The following is a 20,976-nucleotide window of genomic DNA, read 5'->3' as shown; positions in this document are numbered from 1 at the left end:
CCGGCTAAAATTTGGAGTTGCTTTGAATTAGTTGTGTTATGACTGCAAGGCTGTAATTGTCCCATGTTAGTGAGTGTATCCTCTTTGCTTATTGAAAGACTTTATTGTATAATCCATTCTTGTGGAAAGACAATGAGAAGACAGAATTCTAGCAATATTCTGCCAATATTGCAGAATATTGGAAACCTGTGATTGTTGTTTCTCTAAATTCTCCAAAAAACCCCACTTAATTAAATGCCAAGCATCTCTCTGATGAGCCTCTCCTTTTATCTCTATCTTCTGATACTCTCTTCTGACAAGCTGTGACGCTCCACTAAAAATGCTTTTGTGTTTTCCTCCTTGGGGATAGGAACTGCTCTGTTCCAAGCATTTCCTTGGCCTAGGGTTGGGGAGAGTTGGAAGAGTGCACGCGTTCTCCTCTGGCCTGTCAATGTGAGCGTAGGACATAATGTGGAACTAATTAATGACATAATGAACGCCACAAGAGTTTATTGTCAGGAAGCTCCTGTGACGTGGCAGTAATTTCATAATGACTAATCACGTTTGCCGTAATCATCCTTTAGCAATTCTACCTGTTTAAAATGATAAATTAGCCAAAAAAAAAAAAACCAAAACCAACCATGAGTAGAATGGATGGACTTAAAATACATGACAGACTCTTCTTTTCTGCTTTTTCAAGATTATAACATGCAACCGTTCTCCATAAACGCTAGGACTCTGGCTACAGAGAGCAGAGAAAAGCTGGAGCGGTTTATAATCCCTCTCACTGATTTCAGTGGACAGGTCCTGAAGTTAGTGGTAATGCACTATTTACCAGATTTCTTTATGTGTGGGATACAGCCCTATTGTCAACCCTAGAGTGGATATTTTAATTAAATGCAGCTATTTCGTACCGGGATTGCATAAAAGCAGAGTTACTCTTTTAGGTACAGAAATGCTTACTGCACATATAAAGTCAAAAAAAAAAAAAAGTTAAGATCGATTCAGATTGTTCACAAGCGAAACAGTTCAGATCCCACATCTCGACCAGCACTTGGTGTGTAGGACTAAGCAGACGTGTAGTCCCATGCCGGGTGCGGACCTCACCAATTATTTTTCTCACAGCGGCAGGTATTTACACCGTACCTCCCCGGTCACCAACCGGCTCGGCTGCCCCGTTTTAAGGGGCGGTTCAGAGCTGGGGGGCCGCTCCCTGACCCACTCGGGAATGAGCCCCTTCACTCCTGATGCCAAGAAGCCACCTGAACCCACCAACCTTCCTTCACCCCGGGGCCCCAGCGTGGCTGACCAAACCCACCCGGGGCCGCAGCCACGCGGCGCCCCGGCCTGGTGCCACCTTCGTGTCACTTCAACGAGTGAGCGGGCGGGCGGGCGGGAGCCGCGCGCCCAACGGCCGCCGCGAGCCCAACGGCCGCCGCGCGGCCCTCGCGCGCGCGCCCCGCCGGGAACCGCCCGCGGGCCGCTGGCGGGCGGGAAGCGCGGCGGCGAGGCGGGGCCGCGGCGGCGGCCGCGCGCATGTGACCGGCGGCGGCTCGGGCTCGGGCTCGGGCTCCGGGGGCGGCCCCGGCGGGGCAGTGCGGAGCGGAGAGGCGCGGCGCGGCGGGGGATGCGGAGCGGCTCGGCCCCACGCAGATGATGGCGATACGCGAGCTGAAAGTGTGTCTGCTTGGAGTGAGTAGCGGGCGGGGAAGGGGCCGCGGAGGGTCGCGCCCCGTTCCCCGCCGCGGCGGGGCCGCCCTGCTTGCGGCGGATGGCGGCGCCGGGCCGGGAGGCTTCCCCTTTCCTCTGCCTCCTCTACCCCCATCCCTCCGCGGTGAAGGGCTGCGGGAGAAGGGGAGGCGGGGGGGGGGGCGCCGCGCTGGAAAGAGGAAGCGGCTCCGCGCCCCACCGCGCTTCCCCACGGAGGCGCCCGCCTCTCCCTTCCGCCGGGCGCAGCGCCTGCCCGGCCCGCGGCTCTGCCCCGCCGGCGTCGGGGCTGACGGCGGCGGCCCGGGGTCGGGGCCGGGGCCGCCCGTCGCCGCGGTGAATTCCTCCGCGCCGAGACTTGGCAGAGGCAGCGCGCCGGCCTCCGGCAGCGGGGTGGGTGTGAGGGTTTGGGTGTCTTTGTTTGCTTGTTTTGCTTTGTAGTTTTTGGGGGTGGGGTTTTTTTTTTGGGGGGGGGGAACTTTTGCAGGACGGGCTGGGTCGCCGTCTCCCCGCGGGCGCGCACGCCGCGGGGAGCGGGGAGATGGTAGCGTCGGGGGGAGCCGCGGCCGAGCCTGCCGCCCTCCCCCCCGCCCCCAGCGGGCCGCCTCCCTCCCGTGTCGGAGCCCCGAAGGGTTTTTCGATCTTCTCACTCCCGCCTCCTCTTTGCGGGAGACTTGAAGTTTCTGTCACTTGTCCTGCCGGCTTAGCTGAACCAAGGCTGGCGTGGTGGGAGATGGAAAAGAAGGGAAAGCAGCAATCATAACTCCGTGTCTGTGCGAAGAGATGATTCCTCCTGTCTTCTCTCATACGCCTCAAGTTATCTGCTGTGTGCTTGGTTTGGTTACTTGCCTGCGTTCGTTAAAGCTTGGTTCAGCGAGCTCATTATTTTTGTTCTTTCCCTTTTTGGGTGTAATCGTTATGTGCGTTTAACATCTGGAGCAACAATGTGCTTAGCTTTGCAGTTTGGCTCCGCCTGCCCCCGTCTTTGCCCTGCTCAGAGGGAACTTCACATCAAAATGTGCTCATGGAATTGTTACAAGTACTGCTAGGAGAGCCCCATACAGATCCAGATCTTTTGATAGTTACTAGCAGGGCATGCCATTTATCAAATGTATCAAATAGACCAGGCATAAGTTACACAGCTTTTAGGCCCATATTGCCATTAAGTTTCAGAAAAGCTGTGTGATTGAAGGTGTTCTAGAGTAAATTCTCACTCATGGAGTATAACTGGATTGCAGATTTAAAAACCAAACAAATATAGACACTCCAGTTCCCTGTGCTGTGTGCTGACACTTACCCCAGCAGGAGTGGGTACTTTGCCCTGGAGTAAGAGCCAGGACGTGGTGCCAGGACACTGAAGAGTTCAACCCGAAGTATTTGGCAATGAACGTTCATCCTTTCTCAGTAAGAATTCCTGCCTTCAGCTTTTAAAATGGCACAGAGACAAAATAAATGTGGTTTAAACAAACCTGAGGAGTCTGTGGTAGAGTATGTGGATGCGCCTTTATTTTTTTCCCCAAGGAGAAAATCCCGTAATGTTCTAGAGATGAAATGTCTTGTGGAATGACATTCCTCTTGCCCATAATTTATTGCTGTTTTGTAACATTGAAAAGTACTGGAGGTTTTGCAGGGGAATTGTTTACTTGTTTTAAGACAGGAAGAGAAGCCCAGAAAGCAGCTCTGTGTTACTTGGAGTATGCCATTACTCAGTAGATTCTTTAAAATGATAGGGTGGCAGTGGAAACATTTAGGAAGATACAAGTGTCTGTAGTTGGTGAGAAGCCGTTCCTTCCTGAGTTTTAATAGGCTATAATCCTGGAGAACCGTCTACTTGTGATCATAGACATCCTACCATGGAGGCTGGCGTTCTGTTTTCCCAAAACGGCAGGGTCCATAATAGACAAATCACTTGTAAGCTTCAGCTTTCCAAAACAGGGCAACTGTGTACCTCTCTGTGTGAACAAGTGCAACCATTAATCTTCTGATCTGCCTAGAAGTTACATGGCAACCCTAAAATATGTTTTCAGATCTATCCAAAGGAATCTTAATACTTATCTTTTCAGTAGGTCCTGGACATAGTTCCCTAGATCTGTGCAACAGGGCAAGTTAATCTGTATTGTGTCTAATAGTTCCCCTAGTAATCAGTAAAGTCTGACACGCCCAAGTCCTGAGATGAATTCCTTGTCGGACAGGAAGCATTAAATTGGATTCTAACCTATGTATCTCTTCTCTTCTCAACAGAGCCTTAGATTGCATCCCTAAATCAGTTAGGAGGATCACAGTTCCGTTCTGTATCAGTTCCCCTGACAATCTACAGCCCTCAGCTGTGCAAAGGGCCTGGAACGTGTCTGTTTCTACCAGCTCAGAATTCCCTAGTGGGGAAGAATTTGCAGCTGGCGTAACACTGGCAAAGCCACCTTCTCCACAAGCCCCGGAGCCTTGCTCAGCTGTACAAGGTCTCATTGGGAGGGTGAGGAGAGAGGGGAATGGAGAAACCAGAGCTGTGCTCCATGCTGCCACTTTTCTACTAACCCATAAAACAGCTCTTATAAACTAGTCTAGTACTTCAGGGCCAGCACTTGGCCCGGAGCCATTGCGATAGAGATGGAGAATAAGTTATTGGCTCTTGGTTGTCTCCCACGCATTGCCCAGGTCATGCTGTAGCAGAAGAGAGAACCTGGCCCATAGTTCTGAACATAAATCTATCAAAACTGGGATTTGGGCATCCACGTTTCACTTTTTCCTCCTCAGAAGTAACTTGAGAGAAATTTGGAGCAGCCTCGAGTAGTGCACAACAAGGGGATAGACATGAGGTTTGTAAGTTTTGTGAAAGAAGCAAGAGAATGATGAGGGGGAATTTTGGGGCAACTCAAGCCTACGCATGAGTCAGTTTGGGAGCTAGGCTTTGTTGGTCATGGAGCTTTGTTCATGAATTTGGGAAGGTGATGTTCTTTGAGGAGAGATGGTTCCAGCTTGCTGGTGGGCCGGTAGGAACAGGATGCCTGGCTAATTGTTCAGCGCCTCACAGCACTAGGTGTAAGAGCTACAATTTGAATAGCCCTATTGAGCGTGTTGCCATGCAAGTGGCCTCAAGCCTGCTCCTAAACAGAGGTATGAAAGAGAGTTATCGCTGCTGGGCAGTGATGTATTTGCACGTGGAACATGTATTTGCGTTTACTAGGCTGAACTTAAGCATCTGCACAATGTCTTATCTTGTTACCCCAAATTCTTCTGATCTCTTACTCCAATCTGCTGTTTATTCACATTGGTTGCCTCTGTGTAGAGGCCACCTGCTTCTGGTACTGAGCAGGTTTTAGCTGCATCCAAATCTATGTGGTGAGATGGACTGCAGCTCCTCTGTGGCTTGCCTGACATTTCTGTCCTGAGTAGAAACTCTCTTGAGGGAGCGAAGGAGAGAGCGGCGAAGAGGGGCTGGTGTGTTCCTGAGCCTTCCTTCAGTGCTGAAATGTGGCAGGGGTGCACAGTGGGGAAGAGCTCCCTTGTTTTCTAATCTGGTGGTGGCTGCTGAGAGCCGTGTGCTAGTGACGTTTTCTTTTTGCAGGCAGTTACTCTGCCAAGTCCTGACATAATTGTGTGTGGCATCCACTGAAGAGACTGCCAGGTTTACAGCTGAGGCAAAGTTTCTTGTCTTTGCCACTTCCTGAGGAAACTGACTGTTCTTTGGAGCAACTTTAGGAGGTGGCTTACCGCCATCTCAAGAGACCGCCATTACTCCTTTCCTTTTGTTTTTGTTATTACATTTTTATGTTGTGACTGATCATCCTAGGATGATAGAAGTTAGGGTTGGAAGAGACTTCAGGAGATCATCCTTTGGCCCCAAACCTCCATCAACTCGTCTTAAAACTTTTCTGGTATATGTTTGTCTCACCTGTTCCTAAAAATCTTCCACTTCTCCACGGTGTTATGTTCCAAAGCCTAACTACTTTTACTGTAGAAAGTTTTTTCCAAACACAGAGCCTAAATCTTCCTTGCCTGAGACTCCAGTTCTTCACCCTCTTGTTTGTGTTTCCATTCTCTTGCCCATTAGAAGACACTTGCTGGCCTGTATTCTGTTAGCACATAGTCTTAAAATACTGCGAAGTTTGTGAGCCTAAATTTGTAAAACGAGTGAGGTTTTTCTCTATAGAGGAGAAGGAGATTTCCACAGGAGTTACTCCACAACTGAATCCCTGTTGCTATATATGGAGAACAGTCTATTGCCAATGTCAATGTATCGTACATCTCAGTGTGCAGTGTCTGCACATTCAGACTGGGGAATTGAGCTCAGAATTGTTTGATTATTTAAGGTGAATATGCACTGTGATTTTATTAAGAAGAAAATCTCTCCGGTGTTCCTATCTTCATATTATGATAATGGAAAGACCTGGATTCTGCTGGATGCAGAACAAAAAGCCTGTAGCAAAATCTGCCAGAACTTCTCAGTAACAAATTTAAGTGCTCACTGTTCTTTTTTAACTAGATGTTATACTGAACACATATGACTGAGAATCCTTAAGGTAGTTTTGGTGTTTATCAAAGACAACAATTTTATTTCTTTATTGACTTTAAAAACATTAGTTGTTATTAATGTGCCTCTTTGTGCCTCGATGCCCCAACCCACATAGGAGCGCTGCAGAAACAGACAACTGTTTCCCTAGGTGGGCTGTACCAGTTCAGGATCTTTCTTTAAGCTGAGTACATGCAAGGAAGGCACGCACATATCGACAATGTTATGGCCTACAATGGAACAAAAGGGACCCAAGTAGTGCAGAAGACTACGGCGGCCATGAAAGGAAAAAATTGTGCCTGTTAACTAAATGTTGTGCCTTGTAAGATTTTATTTACAAAATAGCAATTCAAGTGAAGAACGGAGACTATTTTCATGCTAATGGTCCATGACCATCTCTTGATTCATTTAAATGCATTTCATTGGTTTACTGTTTAAACAAGTAGCTCCTTCATGAGAGAAATTTCTGAATCACGACTTCCCATGGCTGTCTTGTGCTGTCCCTGGTGTCAAGTATCCGTTGTTGCAGCATTTCCATCAAAGGAGCCTTCATCTATGTCTCTTTCCTGGCCACTTATTTTTTTTTGCAGTGTAGGGAAAAGTATATCTTAGGACTTCGAGCCCTACCTCCAATCATGTTTAAAAGTGGACAGCAATTTTAAAAGTCTGTGCATGTACGGTTATTAGGCCGGCAGCCAGATGCACAGACAGTGTGATTACATTTCCTTGGGAAACCTGGTGAAAAATACTCTGAAGTTTGTAGTTGTGCATAAACACAGTGTCCGTATTACCTTGTCCCCTTTGCCATTCAGAAGAACAGTCTACCAGGATCCTGAAGAAGACTAGGACTGTGATTAGTTTATTTTGGGGAAAAGAATTGCTTAGAAAATCCAACAATCTAGCAAGTGAGAAATGCTTTTCCTCTTACATCAGCAAATAGTTGTGTTCAGAAGCCCAAATTAACCTTTTCCTTTTTGTTTACAAAATTTTTAAGTGGGTACAATCAAATTTCTGCGATGTAGACGTTAAATCTATATGTAAATAACTTATCATATACAGTCACAGAGGAACAGAATTCAGGTTTTCATATTGACCTTGCCTTTACTGCTTTCCTGAAATATTTCCAGCGCTTTTTTATTTATTCATATCTTCCAGAAGTTTTGGATGGAATGGTGTAGAAAACTGTCTTAGACCTGAAACAGCCTCCTAGGAAAAGATAAGTGTGGAAGCCAAAGTTTGCTTTCATCTACAACAACGCAACAAACTGAAGGCTCTTGAGTGGTTGTAAAACAGCAGTAGGCAGAACTTGAAACAGGTTTTCCTTTCAGTAGTTGTGAGACACCTGAGTGGGAAGCTGCTTATTATTAATAAACTAGGCAGAAAAATAATTGCACTTGGTTGTTGCCTGTTGGTGGGAAGACTAATAATCAGCTCCAGTCAACTGACAACCGACTCACAGCTCTGATCTGCTGATTATACTTATTTGTTGAAGGAGATGCTGCCGTCCAGCTTTGGCTATCATCCATAAATCATGGGCAGGCTGTAGCTGTACTGTCTGTCAAATTGTGTTTATGTATCTTTTGGTTATAGTGTTAACAAATTGCCTGTGTAGGTTTCCCCAACCCATTGCTTCTGTCCCTCTCTTTGATTTCTTAATATTGGCTGAAATACTACTTATTCTTGTTTCACAGTAATTCTGAGAAAAATCAATTCTCTTTTTACCAAAATAAGGAAGTGGAATCGGTAATAAACTCCATTTTCTGAACGCTGCCCAAAGTCAGTTCCAGCTTTACTTAGTAAATTTGCACTGATGCAGGCTGTGTGAAGCAGTCGGAAACTTTGCATATAAGAAGTTTATACCTGTGAAAAAAACAAAGGAAAAGAATTCCCTCTTATTGTGGTCAGATGATTCCTTTTAACTGGTTTTTAAAATCAGGCCAGATTCAAAGGCCATTTTTGTTAACATTTATAATATATTTTCTATGAATTTTATTGATAATAAGATTTTGTTTCTAAGGCAGTGGTTTACCTTATTGATAAGGTTTGTTGCAATGTAAGGAAGAGACAAATGTAACCTATATTAGCCAGGCCAGTCATAGACAAAGGCCTCTGGATATGCAGGGCCTTTGTATTTGAAAAGTGTTGATAAATTACAGCCCTGGCAAATTTTGCAAAAGTTAGGCTGTGTCTGAGCAAAGTACATGGATGTTGTAGCTCTTGTAAGTGTACTGGCCGGATAGACGTTGTTTCATGTATATGCAGACTATTCATCCTTTTCACATAGCCGTTACTGTATAGGTACTTAGAGTAGGGTTTTCATACTATATATGAGTTTGCAGTGTGCACATGAACCTTTGAAAATTAACACTGAAGTATACATTATATATATAGTATATAGTATTTTGATACAATCTCTTCCTTCGCATAATCAATTCATAGCAGTACCCTTAAAGATGTGGTCCTGCAGTTTCCACATTCATTGCATAAAGTGACTAAAAGTAATTTATAGTCTAATGAAAATTCCTTGTAGGCAGATGTTGCCTATTGTTCTTAGTGATAAAAGACCAGGTATTCAGCAACGTATTAGCTGAATGTACTTGCCTGTTTAGCCAGACAGCTCCTTGTAATTTGACATGGTAATTCCAGACCAATACCTGGAAAAAATGTTACAATGCTGCTCATTTGTAACTCCTGAAGAAGGGACTCCTTAATTAGAATTGAATTAAGACTTGAAGGCATATACCTTTTCCCAGAGGAACGTATTGGGATTGCAATTTGGGTGGCAGAGGGCAAGGAGGAATGGGGTAGAGATTCGCCTCTAGGGGACACCTATGCAAAAATGTTCCTTAAAACCTAGGGCGTCCTGGTAGCTGACATCGGACTGCCAGCTCTGCTGTACTTCAGATAGGTAGTGTGCTCTCCCCTCTTTGCCCTGCGTGGGCTCTAAGCAAAAGTATATGGACCTTCTTCTCTTTTATTCCAGTATTCTGCATCCTCTCTTTAAATGTACATGGAAAGAGGTGGGCAAAGCTTATGATTTTTTCCTCTCTGTCTTGCACAGCTAGCATCACAGTCTAGTCCTCAAAACCCATTTTTGACATGGTATTAATAAGCTAACATCTGCTTACAAATGGCAAATTGCTTGAGCAGGGGAGTTGGACTAGATGATCTCCAGAGGTCCCTTCCAACCTTGGCCATTTTGTGATTCTGTGAAATACTGCTTCTGGAGGGGAAAAAAAAAAAAAAAAGCTACCTTGTGGTATGTGAGGCCCAATAGCAACCTTCCCATCTCCATCCTTAGTTTTCAAGTTGCCCTGAGTAAGCTGGTCTGACCTCATAGCTCACCCTGCTTCAGCAGGAGGTGGAACTAGAGACCTCCAGAGATCCCTGCTGACCTGAATTTTCCTGTTTTCCTATCAAGTTCAAGGAAAAGATGGATGACTTTGATGTAAAGTGGATCTCCTACTGGAGGACAACATTTAAGGACCCCTTGTTTCTAAAACTAACTGCTTGATGAGAGGCGTTTACTTACAAAGAGGCTGCAACTACAGCTCAGGTCTAGCTGCTTTCCAGCAGCTGCTTTCTTTTCTTTTGCCTCGCTTGCGCTCCCTCTTCCAAATTCCGTTTACCCTCTTGTTAGGGCTCGAAGACCCTACCTGGGTGGACTGTTGTTGATCATGTATTTCCCCGTTGCATCCCACTTTGGATGAGATCTGTCTGTGCACCATTTTCTTCCTTTCCTACACTTTGGTTTTAAGGAGGAAGACAAAGGGCTGTGCTGAAAGGGAACACAGTAGGCTTTAGCACGTTTCCACTAGTGACCCCATCTTCTGTGCAGTTTGGATGCTGGGAAAAACAGAAAACAAGCTGTTCAGTGCAGGGGAACTTGTATTTTCTCAGCTTCACAAGGTCTAGTGATCAGGTCCCAACAGCTGCTGATATGGTGCTGTAGTTTGGAATCGTGGTTTTGATCTCATTGTCATCATCTCGGTCTGGATGTTTGGGGGTTCCTCTGCTTGGGTTATCCCCAGAATGACTTCTGGGGCCAGCCGAATGTCGAAGGCGATACCCTTTCCAGTGATACCCTCCAAAAGGACTGGGAAAGGTAATGGGGTACTGGGTGGGTTCCTCTAGTCCAGTGTACTGGATCCTGACATTGGAAGGAGCAAATTCCTTTTTGTCCTCACTAGACTAGGTAGTATGCCCTTCAAACGCTTCAGTCTTTTTCAGCACTAGGCTCTTTCTTTCAATAAGCTCATCTGTAAGCTGGGAGCATGAATGATCTTGCCTTCACTTAAACAATCTTTTGCTGTCTCAGAGCTGGAAGTGCTTACCCGTAACACAAGAACCTATTCCCTCTTCTGCTTCTTAGTTTCCAAATCTGTGCTGTGGATGCACAGTTTTCTGTATTCCTTGCAGTTTCTTTCTTTGATGGACTTCCCTTTGAAAGCTAATATAAACTAGTATTCAGCCTAGTCTTCTCCATGTAGTTTACATGGCCTGCTATTTGTAACTGCTTAGCCTACTAACCTTTAAATCAGATTTAAGCCATCTGCTTAGGCTCTTTTTTCCCCTCCACTTCCTTTGGTTAATTAGCTGCATTGTAAAATATTAAAAAAAAAAAAACACCCTTTCTCCATCCAGCACTAATCACACTGATTGGTTAGATCATCTCCAGCTTTTCAGAAAGGGCCAGAACAAGCCTTGAGCGCTCCACAGCTTGTAAGGGCTTGTCGGGCCTGCTGGCTTTACTTCACCTTTGCAGCCCATTGGCAGCTCGTATGAAAGGAATTATGTAGCCTCTCACCATAAGGTGCTTGAGTGCTGCCGTAGCACAGGGACTTCCAAAGTAAATGAACACAGAACAGTGTGTTATCCTCATGGAGTAGCATGTTCCGCCTACCTCACAGGCTGAATAATGGCACAAGGGGCAAGGCAGAAGAAAATTAGGGCCTAAATAAGGCTGGGTCTTGTGGGCTCTGTGTGTGTGTGTGTGTGTGTGTGTGTGTGTGTGTGTGTGTTTTAACTTCCACCTCAACTGAACTTGTAATACAGCAGGAAAGGTGAAATTTCTTCTCTCTTTTGAAACATTTTATGCACTCTTCCCATGACAACTTGCAATTTTGAACAGCAACATAAGAAAAAAATCCAAGCTTAAGAAAACAATCAGTGAACGTGGATAATGGGCCAGTTCATAACACAGCCTTACATAAGCAAATCGTAGTTTTAATTTACAGTCTCTAGCCTTGCAGCCACTATTGAAAGCTGAACAACAGTCAGTAGAACAAATGTTTTTTTATATCCATACAGCTATTTTTAAAGCTAAATGCTAGTGTGTGGTTTTTGTATTTCTTGGAGGATACAGTAGAACGGCTAGGGTTTTGCACTTTTTGTTTCAAACAGCTTAAGTACTTGCTTGGGAGATATGTGGAAGTATATGTTAGCTGTATGTGAAATCCAGCTACTAAACACTTTGTATCCCAGAGTTAATGTTTCTTCCTTTGTCAGCAGAGTGACAGGATGTTGCTGACGTCACTGAGTGTCCCAGTTGGCCTGGGCAGTCACTGCCACGCAAAACTGCAGGGGACTATACAAATTGTCAGAGCAATCTTTTAAAACGATAAGTATCAGCCTCTTGCATGAATTCATCTGTAATTAGGGTCTCTCTAAGGCGGATTTACGTTAAAACCTCTCTATGGAGCTGAAGTAGTAAGAAAAGGTTCCTAAAGAGGGTTTAATTCTGAATTCTTTCTGTTAATATTTTTGGCCTATTAAGTTTTATTTACTGCAGGACTAAGTAAGTGTAAATATGACCTAATAGTTCATTATCAAAGCTGTGTTTCAGAGTGCTGGGACAATCTAAAATCATTTGCATGTCCTCACATGCTCACTGGTGACGCATGTGTATGCTCTAATGTATCCCAGTATATCTGGGATCCATTGGAGCAGTTTTAGACTTCTCTGGTTTATGCTTAGCATGCTCATTTCTTGCTTGTGAGGCTGATATTGGGAATTCAGTGGCAGAAGAGGAATTCATAGGTATGTGGGCAAAATCTGCTGTGTGCCAGTGTAGAGAAGCTGTAGTAGGGGTTGCCAGGCTTTCAAAAGAATGAAGTGAAAATAGTCTCAGAAAGGACTTCCTTGAATGCTGTGGAGTTACACTAAGACTCAGCTTGGCTTTTGGAACTTCAATGCATTTTTAAGTACGTGACTTAGAGCTGGATTGGGGAGAACCACTTTATCCCTGTGGCTAGTAGTTTATGACTTAGAAGCATATTACACTTGAAAAATTGGAGGTGTTTTATCATATCTTTGCTATAGAAGCAAATATATATATATTTTTTGCATAAAATAGTCTTTGTTAATTTAAGAAAACTGTCATTGACTAACACAGACCACTTCCAGTGCATAAGGGCACACTTCCAGTTTGTGGCTGGATAAATCTGGTGGTTGGTTAATTCCTGGAGGGATCTGGGAAATGAAAGAGAACAGATTCCCTTTATTGAATAGGCAACCTGTTTTTTTCGCTGTATTTTTTCTTTTTTCAAAATGTGCTGAATATAAGTAGATCTGTTTTTAAGGGTCATAAAATCAACGCTTCCAATATATTTTGTTAAAGCTGGTATGAACAGGAAGCTTCCAACCACATAAGTTTAATTTAGGCCAGAAGCCTTTCATGGTGCACAATCCATGCTGACTTCAACTTTTGCAATACTACGCAGCTAATCATCCTTTAATCAGTTCTTGAGCATGCCACAAACAAGGTTTCTTCCTCTTTCTTATCCCTTAGGTCAGTTTTTTGTATATTTATGTATTTTATGATGTCACTATTGTGGACAATTCAAGGAAAATTGTACTGTATGTTTTCATCTTAATTTGCTTGAATGGCAATGAAGAAATTAAATGTTGCGTCCCACATTTAGTCTCTTTAACGGTTATAACTCCAGCAGCACGGTATAACTTGTACTGTTTAATTGTCTTCAGAATCAATTGTTCTGTCTTTTTTTTTTTTTTCCTCCTTCAGAGTATGCTTGTTAGCCTGCCTGGGCGTTAGACTGGCACCTGGAGCACATTTTAAGCAGTAAAAATGGCGGTTGTATAAATCCAGATAACATAAATGCTGATTTAAGATTATGTTACTGAAGCCCTAATTTGAGCAGAGTTCTTAAGCACATGCTTAATTCTAAGTACGTGGGTAATCCCTCTTCAGCGGTATGTCCGGGTACATAATTCGGCCTTTGCTGAATAGGCTAAATTTAATTCCAAGCTTAAAGCTAAGCATATACTTTAATACACTGTTGAATGCAGTGCTGTGTAGAGGACAAAGATAAAAAGTTCAGGTAAATTAGGTATTTAAGATAACAGAGCTCCTGAGTGGTTGCTGTCATTTAACACTGCAAGTAGATGAGGTAGCCCAGTTTTCCCTCTGCTTGGGTTTCAGGACCTGGTAGCCTTTCTGGAGACAGTGCTTCATTTGACTAGGTAATTTAATTTGATCCAGAATTCTGCGTGGCCGGGTTTGCCTTCTCCTTTAGGCCGATGAGTGGAAAGAGAGAGAGAAATAACACTTGGGACTTGTAGTATAACTAAAAAAAAAAAATAAAAGGACTTATTTTAAGGGTCCTACAGCCCAGAAACTGTTCCAGGAATAGCTTGAGTTAAGTGATGATTAGTAGAAAGATGTATGTAAAAGGCAGCATAGAGCAGACTTAGAAACAAAGTATTAAAGAAAGAGAATAATGGAGAAAGAGGAAGTGGAGAAGTGAAATGGAGAGACTCAGGTGGGAGGGAAAGAATTAGAAGAGTCATAGGGGACCGGTGGGAGAGATTGAGGAACACAGAAGGTAACGCCTGAGAAGGAGTAAGGGGAAGAGGGAAGTTGAAAGTAAGGAACAGAAAACCACACAAAGCAGAGCAGGAGAAGAAAAGGAGTAATATATTAAAAAATAAGGTGAGGTGAAAAAAAAATACCCCAACACTTCTCCCTTGATTTTAGTCTTCAGTTTCCTTTTTGCTTTTAAAGCTGTAACTTTGTGCAAGTTAGCTTTATTTTTTTCACATTTCAAAACATTTTTTGCTCCAACTGAACTTGCAGAAGTGTTGTTTATGTTGCGTTAAATTAAGCTATAACTTTTGACCACTCGAGAATGTTCTGTCATAGCTCTGCTAAATCAAAGGGAGCTTCTCGTAGGATTTTATGGGCCACTTGAGATCTTGTCCAGCATCCTGTCCCTGTCTTTCTGCCGTGGTCTGTGGTGTGTGGGGACTTTGGACTCAGTCCTGCAAAGATCTGAGCACTGTGGCTACAATCCCAATAGTTTTTGCAGAAAGGGAGTGCTCCATCCCTTGTGTGTGACTGTTTTCCTGCTTTGGAGAGGGAGATCAAATCCACTCTTCATCTAGCCGGGCCATTCTTCTCCCTTGAGTAGATATTTTTAGTTGTGCTGAAGTTCATGGTTTAGCATTGCCATTTGAAATGTTTCCCAATTCTAAATTGAGATTTGCAAAGTCCATATACTTTTGACTGTTGTTAGTGTGGATTCTGACTTCTGAGTGAAGAAGTGAAAAATTAGCCAGGTGTGTCAAAACTTTCTTCTGTGAGTCAGTTGTTCATATGCTTATTTCCTGGTTATTTCTGTCATAAAAAGAGGAAGATGCCCTTAAAAAAACAAAACAAAACAAAACTTTTCAGCCATTTAAAGGACTTTTCCCTTAAAAATGGAATTTCATAGCACTAGTGGTGCCCACTCTAGGAGGTGCTGAGTTTCTTTCCTGCTGAAATCCACAGGAGATGAAAATATTCAGGAAGTCAACTTCTTCAGGGCCTTATACTGATAATTTTGTCCGTTTATTATATTGACCTGTTCTGTGCAGAAGGTTTTACTCTCAGTAAATTCACAGCAGGGCATAGTAAATCCACAGACAAAATAACTCAACCCCAGGTTTTATTACCCTGTGCTTGCTATTATCTTTTCTGTTTAGTTGCATGGGTGACAGAGGGGAAAAAGGAACAGATGGATCCTTATATGACACTTTAAACTAAGTGGTGATAGTTTTTGAATTGGGGAGAACTTCAAATCCATAGGATACATGAGTGAAGAGGAGGTTATGAAATCATTAATCAAGGGAGCTGGAGTGTGGCCACATCTGGCCAGCTGAGAATCCCCCCAGCAGAGGGAAGTATTTGGCCAACTTAAAGCTGCTGCTGGAACTGATCTTTGTAGCTAGCTGGTGGTGTCCAGTATGTGAGGGGCAGGCGCAGAGGAAAGGGAGGGTATGGAAGCAAGAAAGAGTAGTTTGTCTCAGGTAGTCCTTAGCTGACATTTACCAGGGCTCCTCTAACTCAGAGCAAAGATCAGGAGCCATAATGCTGATTTCCATTTGTTAGGGGAAATGACTTTATATAGATACACCCTGAAACTGTGCCTTCTTCCTCTCTTGCCCTTTGGTGCAAGAGAGAAAGGATCAGTTTGGAGGGGTTTTTTTCTTCTTTTTTTTTCTCTAGAATTGCCTGGTGTTTCAGTTGACACTCAAGATATACATGGCTTTTTCCTTCCTCTTTTGGTATGAAATGCAATAATATGGTGCAGGTGAGCTAGTTACAGATTGGGGGAAGTGTCTGAACACTGAATTGAGTTGCTTACTGAGCTTGCACAAGCAAATTTGAAGGCAATTTAATCTTCTTACAAGTCTTTCAGGCAACACCTTGGCAATTTTTATATTACTAAAACAGTAAACTGAACACCGAGCACTGTTTCTTCAAATACTATACCTAGTTGATGTGCATATAGTTGATTGCGTAAGAATCACTTCTTTCTTTTAATGAGAGAAAATAACTCTGTATATCTGAGCTACATAAAGAAGTTTTGATCCAGACTGGGATTTGTGGGCACTCTGTAATGTAAAACTATAGTGTCTGGATTGGGATTATCAATTCCAGACCAACTGAAGGTTTTTGTATACCTTCTACATGGCGACAGGTGTGTGTTCAAATCCCCTCCCCCCCCCTTTTTTTTTAATTTAGTAAATGACACTAATGAGTCTGTATCTTAAAATTATGACCCTTGACAGAGACAGGGTGTTCTGTATAAACAGAAACTCGTATCAAGCAGCAACTTGTTTATACCAGCTTTGCTGCCAAAACTGTACTCAAAAACAAAATTTGTCAGGATGCTGTTTACTGAACTATGAAAGCCTCAGGTTATTTACGTATTTCGTCTGAAAATTGAGTTCAGTTTCTCTGATCACTGCATTGCGTGATGATGATAAACGATACTTAACCAGATTGTTATGCCAGTGTGCAATGCACTTGGCCTCTACAGATAACAGCCTACAATCAATACTCATTATCATTGAAAATGTGAGGTACAGTGACTTGTTTCTTCCTTACACATGTCCCTTCCTTACATGTTGCAAGTTCAGGGCCAATTATCTGAATTCTTAAGCAGTTATCATTCACACAAACTTTTACTGTATTTTTTTAATGGGAATTTATCTGGGTGAAACATAGTAGGTCAAGTGGGTTTTTGCGAATGCATGTGGGTAGGAAAAGGGTAGATATAGTGGGTAGGAAAAGGATGGAGCTGTATGAACATTAAAAGGTGACTGTCTTGGAAATTTGTCCATACACAACTGGTCAGAGTTTGTTTTAAATTAGATCTTGCTGTCAGTAAAATCTTGCCGGTATTTTTTTTATTTATTAAAATTTGCAAGTCCTGCTTAACTTTGGCTTTATTTAGCTCCTCCTTGGCGAAGTTTCACATTCTCAAGGGATCTGCACATTTCCTTGCACTGCTTAGTTGGGGAAGGGGATGAATAGTGACCACCACCCATCTGTGACACCAGACTAGGAATTTTCTTGTGGTAAGCTGTGACTCTCCTTTCTCTTCCTCATCTGAAAAATTAAGTAGTAGGAAATGATCGTAGTTAAGTGTCTGTGGTGATACTCAGATGGGAAATCAGCAAGATAGTAGCTAGGAGAGGTCATTAAGGTGAATTAGGACAGTAGGAGTGAAGAGATGAGAAAGCATATCACAGAGTGTGAGATAACACACTTTCTTATCAGGACATCTGGCACAGTAGATTTACTTGTCTGTCTGTTTTATGCCTTGGTCAACAGGGTCCTATGATTCAGAAATCAGTAGAGGGCAAGTAGAGAGACATGATTCTTGTTTGGGTGGTAATGGCTCTGTAAAATACAACAGCTGTATATCTCATAAACATGGGCAAAGGAAAATTCCTTTTGAGGTGTACAGCATTGTTGACACTTTGCAGATTTGGGGCTTCTTTATTTTCTTAGTGTGGTACCACAATCATTTATTGGTGGGATATGAGACGTACCTTCACAGCTGCCTCTGCTGCATGCCCATCGTTCATCATCACGAAACACTCCTGGGTGCTAACAGCAATGAGAAAAGTTCATGTTTGTCGGTGGCATGGGTCAGACATGCTTTGAAGGAAGCTGCTCCAGCAATCTTCGTCTCCTTACCGTCCCTGCCTCCTGTCTGTCCCGCCTGGCTAGTTCTTGCAGCTCTACCATTTAATTATCTTTGCCTCCTTACCCAGGCTCTTGGTTCCCAGCTCACTTGAGTAATTTATCCAGTGCTCTTTCTCCATTCCTCCTGTCCTGCTATGGCCAAGTTGTCACCTTTTCTTTTCCCTTTGTACCTGGAGTCACCAGGTGGTGCTGTTACACAGTTAAATGCCCTTCTTTGCATTGCAGTGCTGTGCAGCCTTTGGGAGAGCAGTTTTAGGCTGTTTAGTTTTGATGTAGTTTCTTTTGTGGGTAGCTGTGTCAAGTAGCAAAGGATTTTGCTCTCTGCTGTGGGTTTTGTCTTGAGTCAATTTTTGAAGCAAAGTTATTTGCTGTGAATTGTCAGACAAAGCATTCTCTGTTTGTATCGCAAAAAGGCAGGACTGCTTCTATGCGGTTTGTGACTATGCTGTTGTACTCAAAGGCTGCTTTACTGTAGTGTAAAGCGTAAATAAGTCTAAAGATGTCCTCAGACTTTGCACTGCTGGGTTCTCCCCAGGAATTTTCTTGCAGGTTCTTTGGCGTCTGTTTCCACTCGGGAGGAGAGGTCTGTGCGAGCCCACGTGTGTGCGCGCGTACGTGTGACTGCTACCTGAAAGGTGCTCCTCTTATTTCTCCAGTCATCCTCTCATCTTGCTAGAGTTAACTAGAACGATAGCACTTTATTTCCACCTGTTTTTTGTAAACATCATGCTCTTTTTTGAAACTGTAGAGGCTGAATAGCTGATGCCCCCAAAAGCCATAGTTTGAGACAGAGGAATGCAAATCAACACCAAGTTCCCATCTTCTTTTTCACCAGGCTAAGCACATTTTCCTCTGCAGCAGTCCCTACCGCATGCCTGTAAAGGGCTTACGAAATTGATTGATTGAGATTCTGCTCTTTGATCTCAATTTAAAATCTTAATTTCTCCTGGCAATTTAGCTACTGCTCTGAATTTGATATCTTGTGTGGAGAAGGGAAGGAAATGTGTAAGAAAAGATGCAGAGAATTAGCTAGAAATTTGACATGGGAAAATTGTTTGTTAATAATGCTAGAAAAACTGTTATTTCTCCAGTCCAGCCACATACTAGCATGGCAGTGTGCTTAGCTGCTGCTTTCTATAGTATGATGCAATGATTAAACATATAAATTAGAATTAGAGTATGGAGGGTTTTTTTGACTTAAGTGGATGAGCTTTAAAAAAATTGCAGAGCTGGGCATTCCAATGCTTTAAATCTACAGGCTGACTTAATTTATTATTATTATTATTTTAATAGTTCAATGTTGCTGTTCATGAGTTATGCTGAAGAAAAAGGAGCTGAGGTAGCTAGAGAATTGACCCCCAGGCCACGTTGTCTTCATCGACCACGTTTCTGTTTTGCCTCATTATTATTATTATTGTTTTCTATATGAGAGTTATTAAAAATAGCTTTGAAGGAAGCACCATTGTTTTTCCTTTTCCTTCTCAGTCCCCCTTTTCACAGATAAAGATTCCTTTTATTCCCATGCCAACTTTACAAAAATAGGGTTGGCAGGTTATAGAAGAGCAGCTGTGTACATAAGCTCTGGATGAGTCAGTGTGTAGCAGTCGTGTGGGCCGCTTCTTGGTTTCTCGGATAGTTCAGCTGACTGCTAATCCTGTCACCCAGTGCTACTACAATGTAAAACAAGGATTTGTTCCTTACTGCTGATCTAATGCCGTTTCAGTGGACTTTGTATTGAGGAAAGATAACTCTCTTTTTAACTGTCTGTGTCATTTTTCCAGCAAAGTCTCGCCTTCTGTCAAGGTGATAATGTTTTTTCTCTTGAGTCCCCACTTTTGGAGCAGTCTTTCTACATTTCAAATCTTTGGCTGAAGCTAGTGGAGTGAAGACAGTTCCAGCTAGCTGAGGAGAAGTTGATGAGTCCTGGTTTGTTATATCTAAATGCCAGGTGAGAGAGAACACTTGGGCAAATTCTTTCGAAAACCAAATGTTTGGGGAACAGAGGAGGGAAGGAAAGGAAGAGAGAGGAGCCAGTCTGCTCACCTTGAAGTTCTTCAAGTTGCAGCCATGACTGTCCATGCCTTCCACTCAGCGTGAAGAGCTTGAGTTTGGAGCCCTAGTTATGACAGCAGGATAATGCCAAATAATCTTAGAAGCACTCCAGGGAGGCTTTGGTTTTGTATGACTGTGTGTATACAAAGATACGATCGTTTCTAGGAACATTAGTTAATTGTTAACGTTAGCTACTGTACAGATATTATCTGTCTCGGTCCCATCTCTCCCATTTCTGGCCAAGCACAGCACTTTGATAGGGTGATAAATGGTTTAGGCCTTTGGGTTTGGTTTTGAAATTTCTGATTTGGTGAGGCAGTGGTGTTGGTTGGGGTCTCTGGGCATATTTCTGATACAAGAAGGTAGATGGAGAGATTTTAACTAACATTACAGTCCAGGAGTGGGGTGGAAGGGGTCGAAAATATTATTTCTTTGTCTTTGAGAAAGCAAAAGATACAGGAGATTATTAAAGAAAGTATATAAGAAGGTGTATTTGAAACTTGAGCATTTGGGTTTTCCGTCTTTAAAAGATTACTGGGCTAAGATCTGGTCGGATGCAGCGGCGAGAAACTGTCTCAATGAGTGTGGAGAGACCTGTTAACTATGAAGGAATCTACAAAATAGCAAAGCAAGTAAGACTGCATTTGCTGGCTCCAAGTACAGTAGATAGCAGAGAGGTTATCCGTGCCTGAGTTTAATTGCACAGTAGGATGTGTGCAGGATGCATGCGAAAGGAAGCCGCATGCTGAATAATCACATTGGCAAGGGAGCCAAAACCTGGCAGCAGATGTTTTGCTTCGATGGCTGTGTGGGAATAGGAGAGGTGCACAGGATTATGTAGACACATCCAGCTCGGAGGCAAAGCAGAGCTGGCGATCATTGTAAGCATTTTACTAACCAATGAGGACAAACAGAAAAGAAGTAGAAAGGATGAGTTGATACATTGTACGCTCAGAGGCCAGATATCTGCTTGCCAGGGCTTATTTCTACTTTTCTATTTTAAAATGGTTATTAGGAGTACACGGGTGATATTTGAGGTGCATGTAAATACCAAACCAATGAGCTCAGCATTTGACTATCTCTTAAGGCACTTAAGTTGCTCACTGTTACTGCAGTGGCTGCAGGCTTTACAACTGTCTCTACCTTAAATTCTCATAATGCTGTTGCAAGGTGAAATCAAGTAATTATTATTCTCATGTAACAGTTAGTGATTTCAGATTGATTGAGCCAAGTC

At 43.2% G+C, this 20,976-nt stretch overlaps 1 protein-coding gene across 2 annotated transcripts in view; it reads left to right on the top strand.

Moving 5' to 3' along the window:
- The first annotated feature begins 1,486 nt into the window (after positions 1-1,486).
- The window catches only part of RAB31 (RAB31, member RAS oncogene family), a 67,358-nt gene continuing 47,868 nt past the window's right edge, over positions 1,487-20,976 (top strand). The window contains exon 1 of one of the 2 annotated variants that reach the window (XM_068932166.1): positions 1,487-1,671. In XM_068932166.1, the coding sequence (XP_068788267.1) occupies positions 1,633-1,671 (39 nt within the window). In that variant the 5' untranslated portion in view covers positions 1,487-1,632. The remainder of the gene's footprint in view (positions 1,672-20,976) is intronic. The other variant, XM_068932167.1, reaches the window with a different exon arrangement.

The sequence above is a fragment of the Struthio camelus genome, chromosome 2 (assembly GCF_040807025.1).
Source record: "Struthio camelus isolate bStrCam1 chromosome 2, bStrCam1.hap1, whole genome shotgun sequence".
Taxonomy (NCBI): domain Eukaryota; kingdom Metazoa; phylum Chordata; class Aves; order Struthioniformes; family Struthionidae; genus Struthio; species Struthio camelus.
The sequence above is the reverse complement of the archived record's forward strand: the minus strand, read 5'-3'. Positions and strand labels throughout refer to the sequence as shown.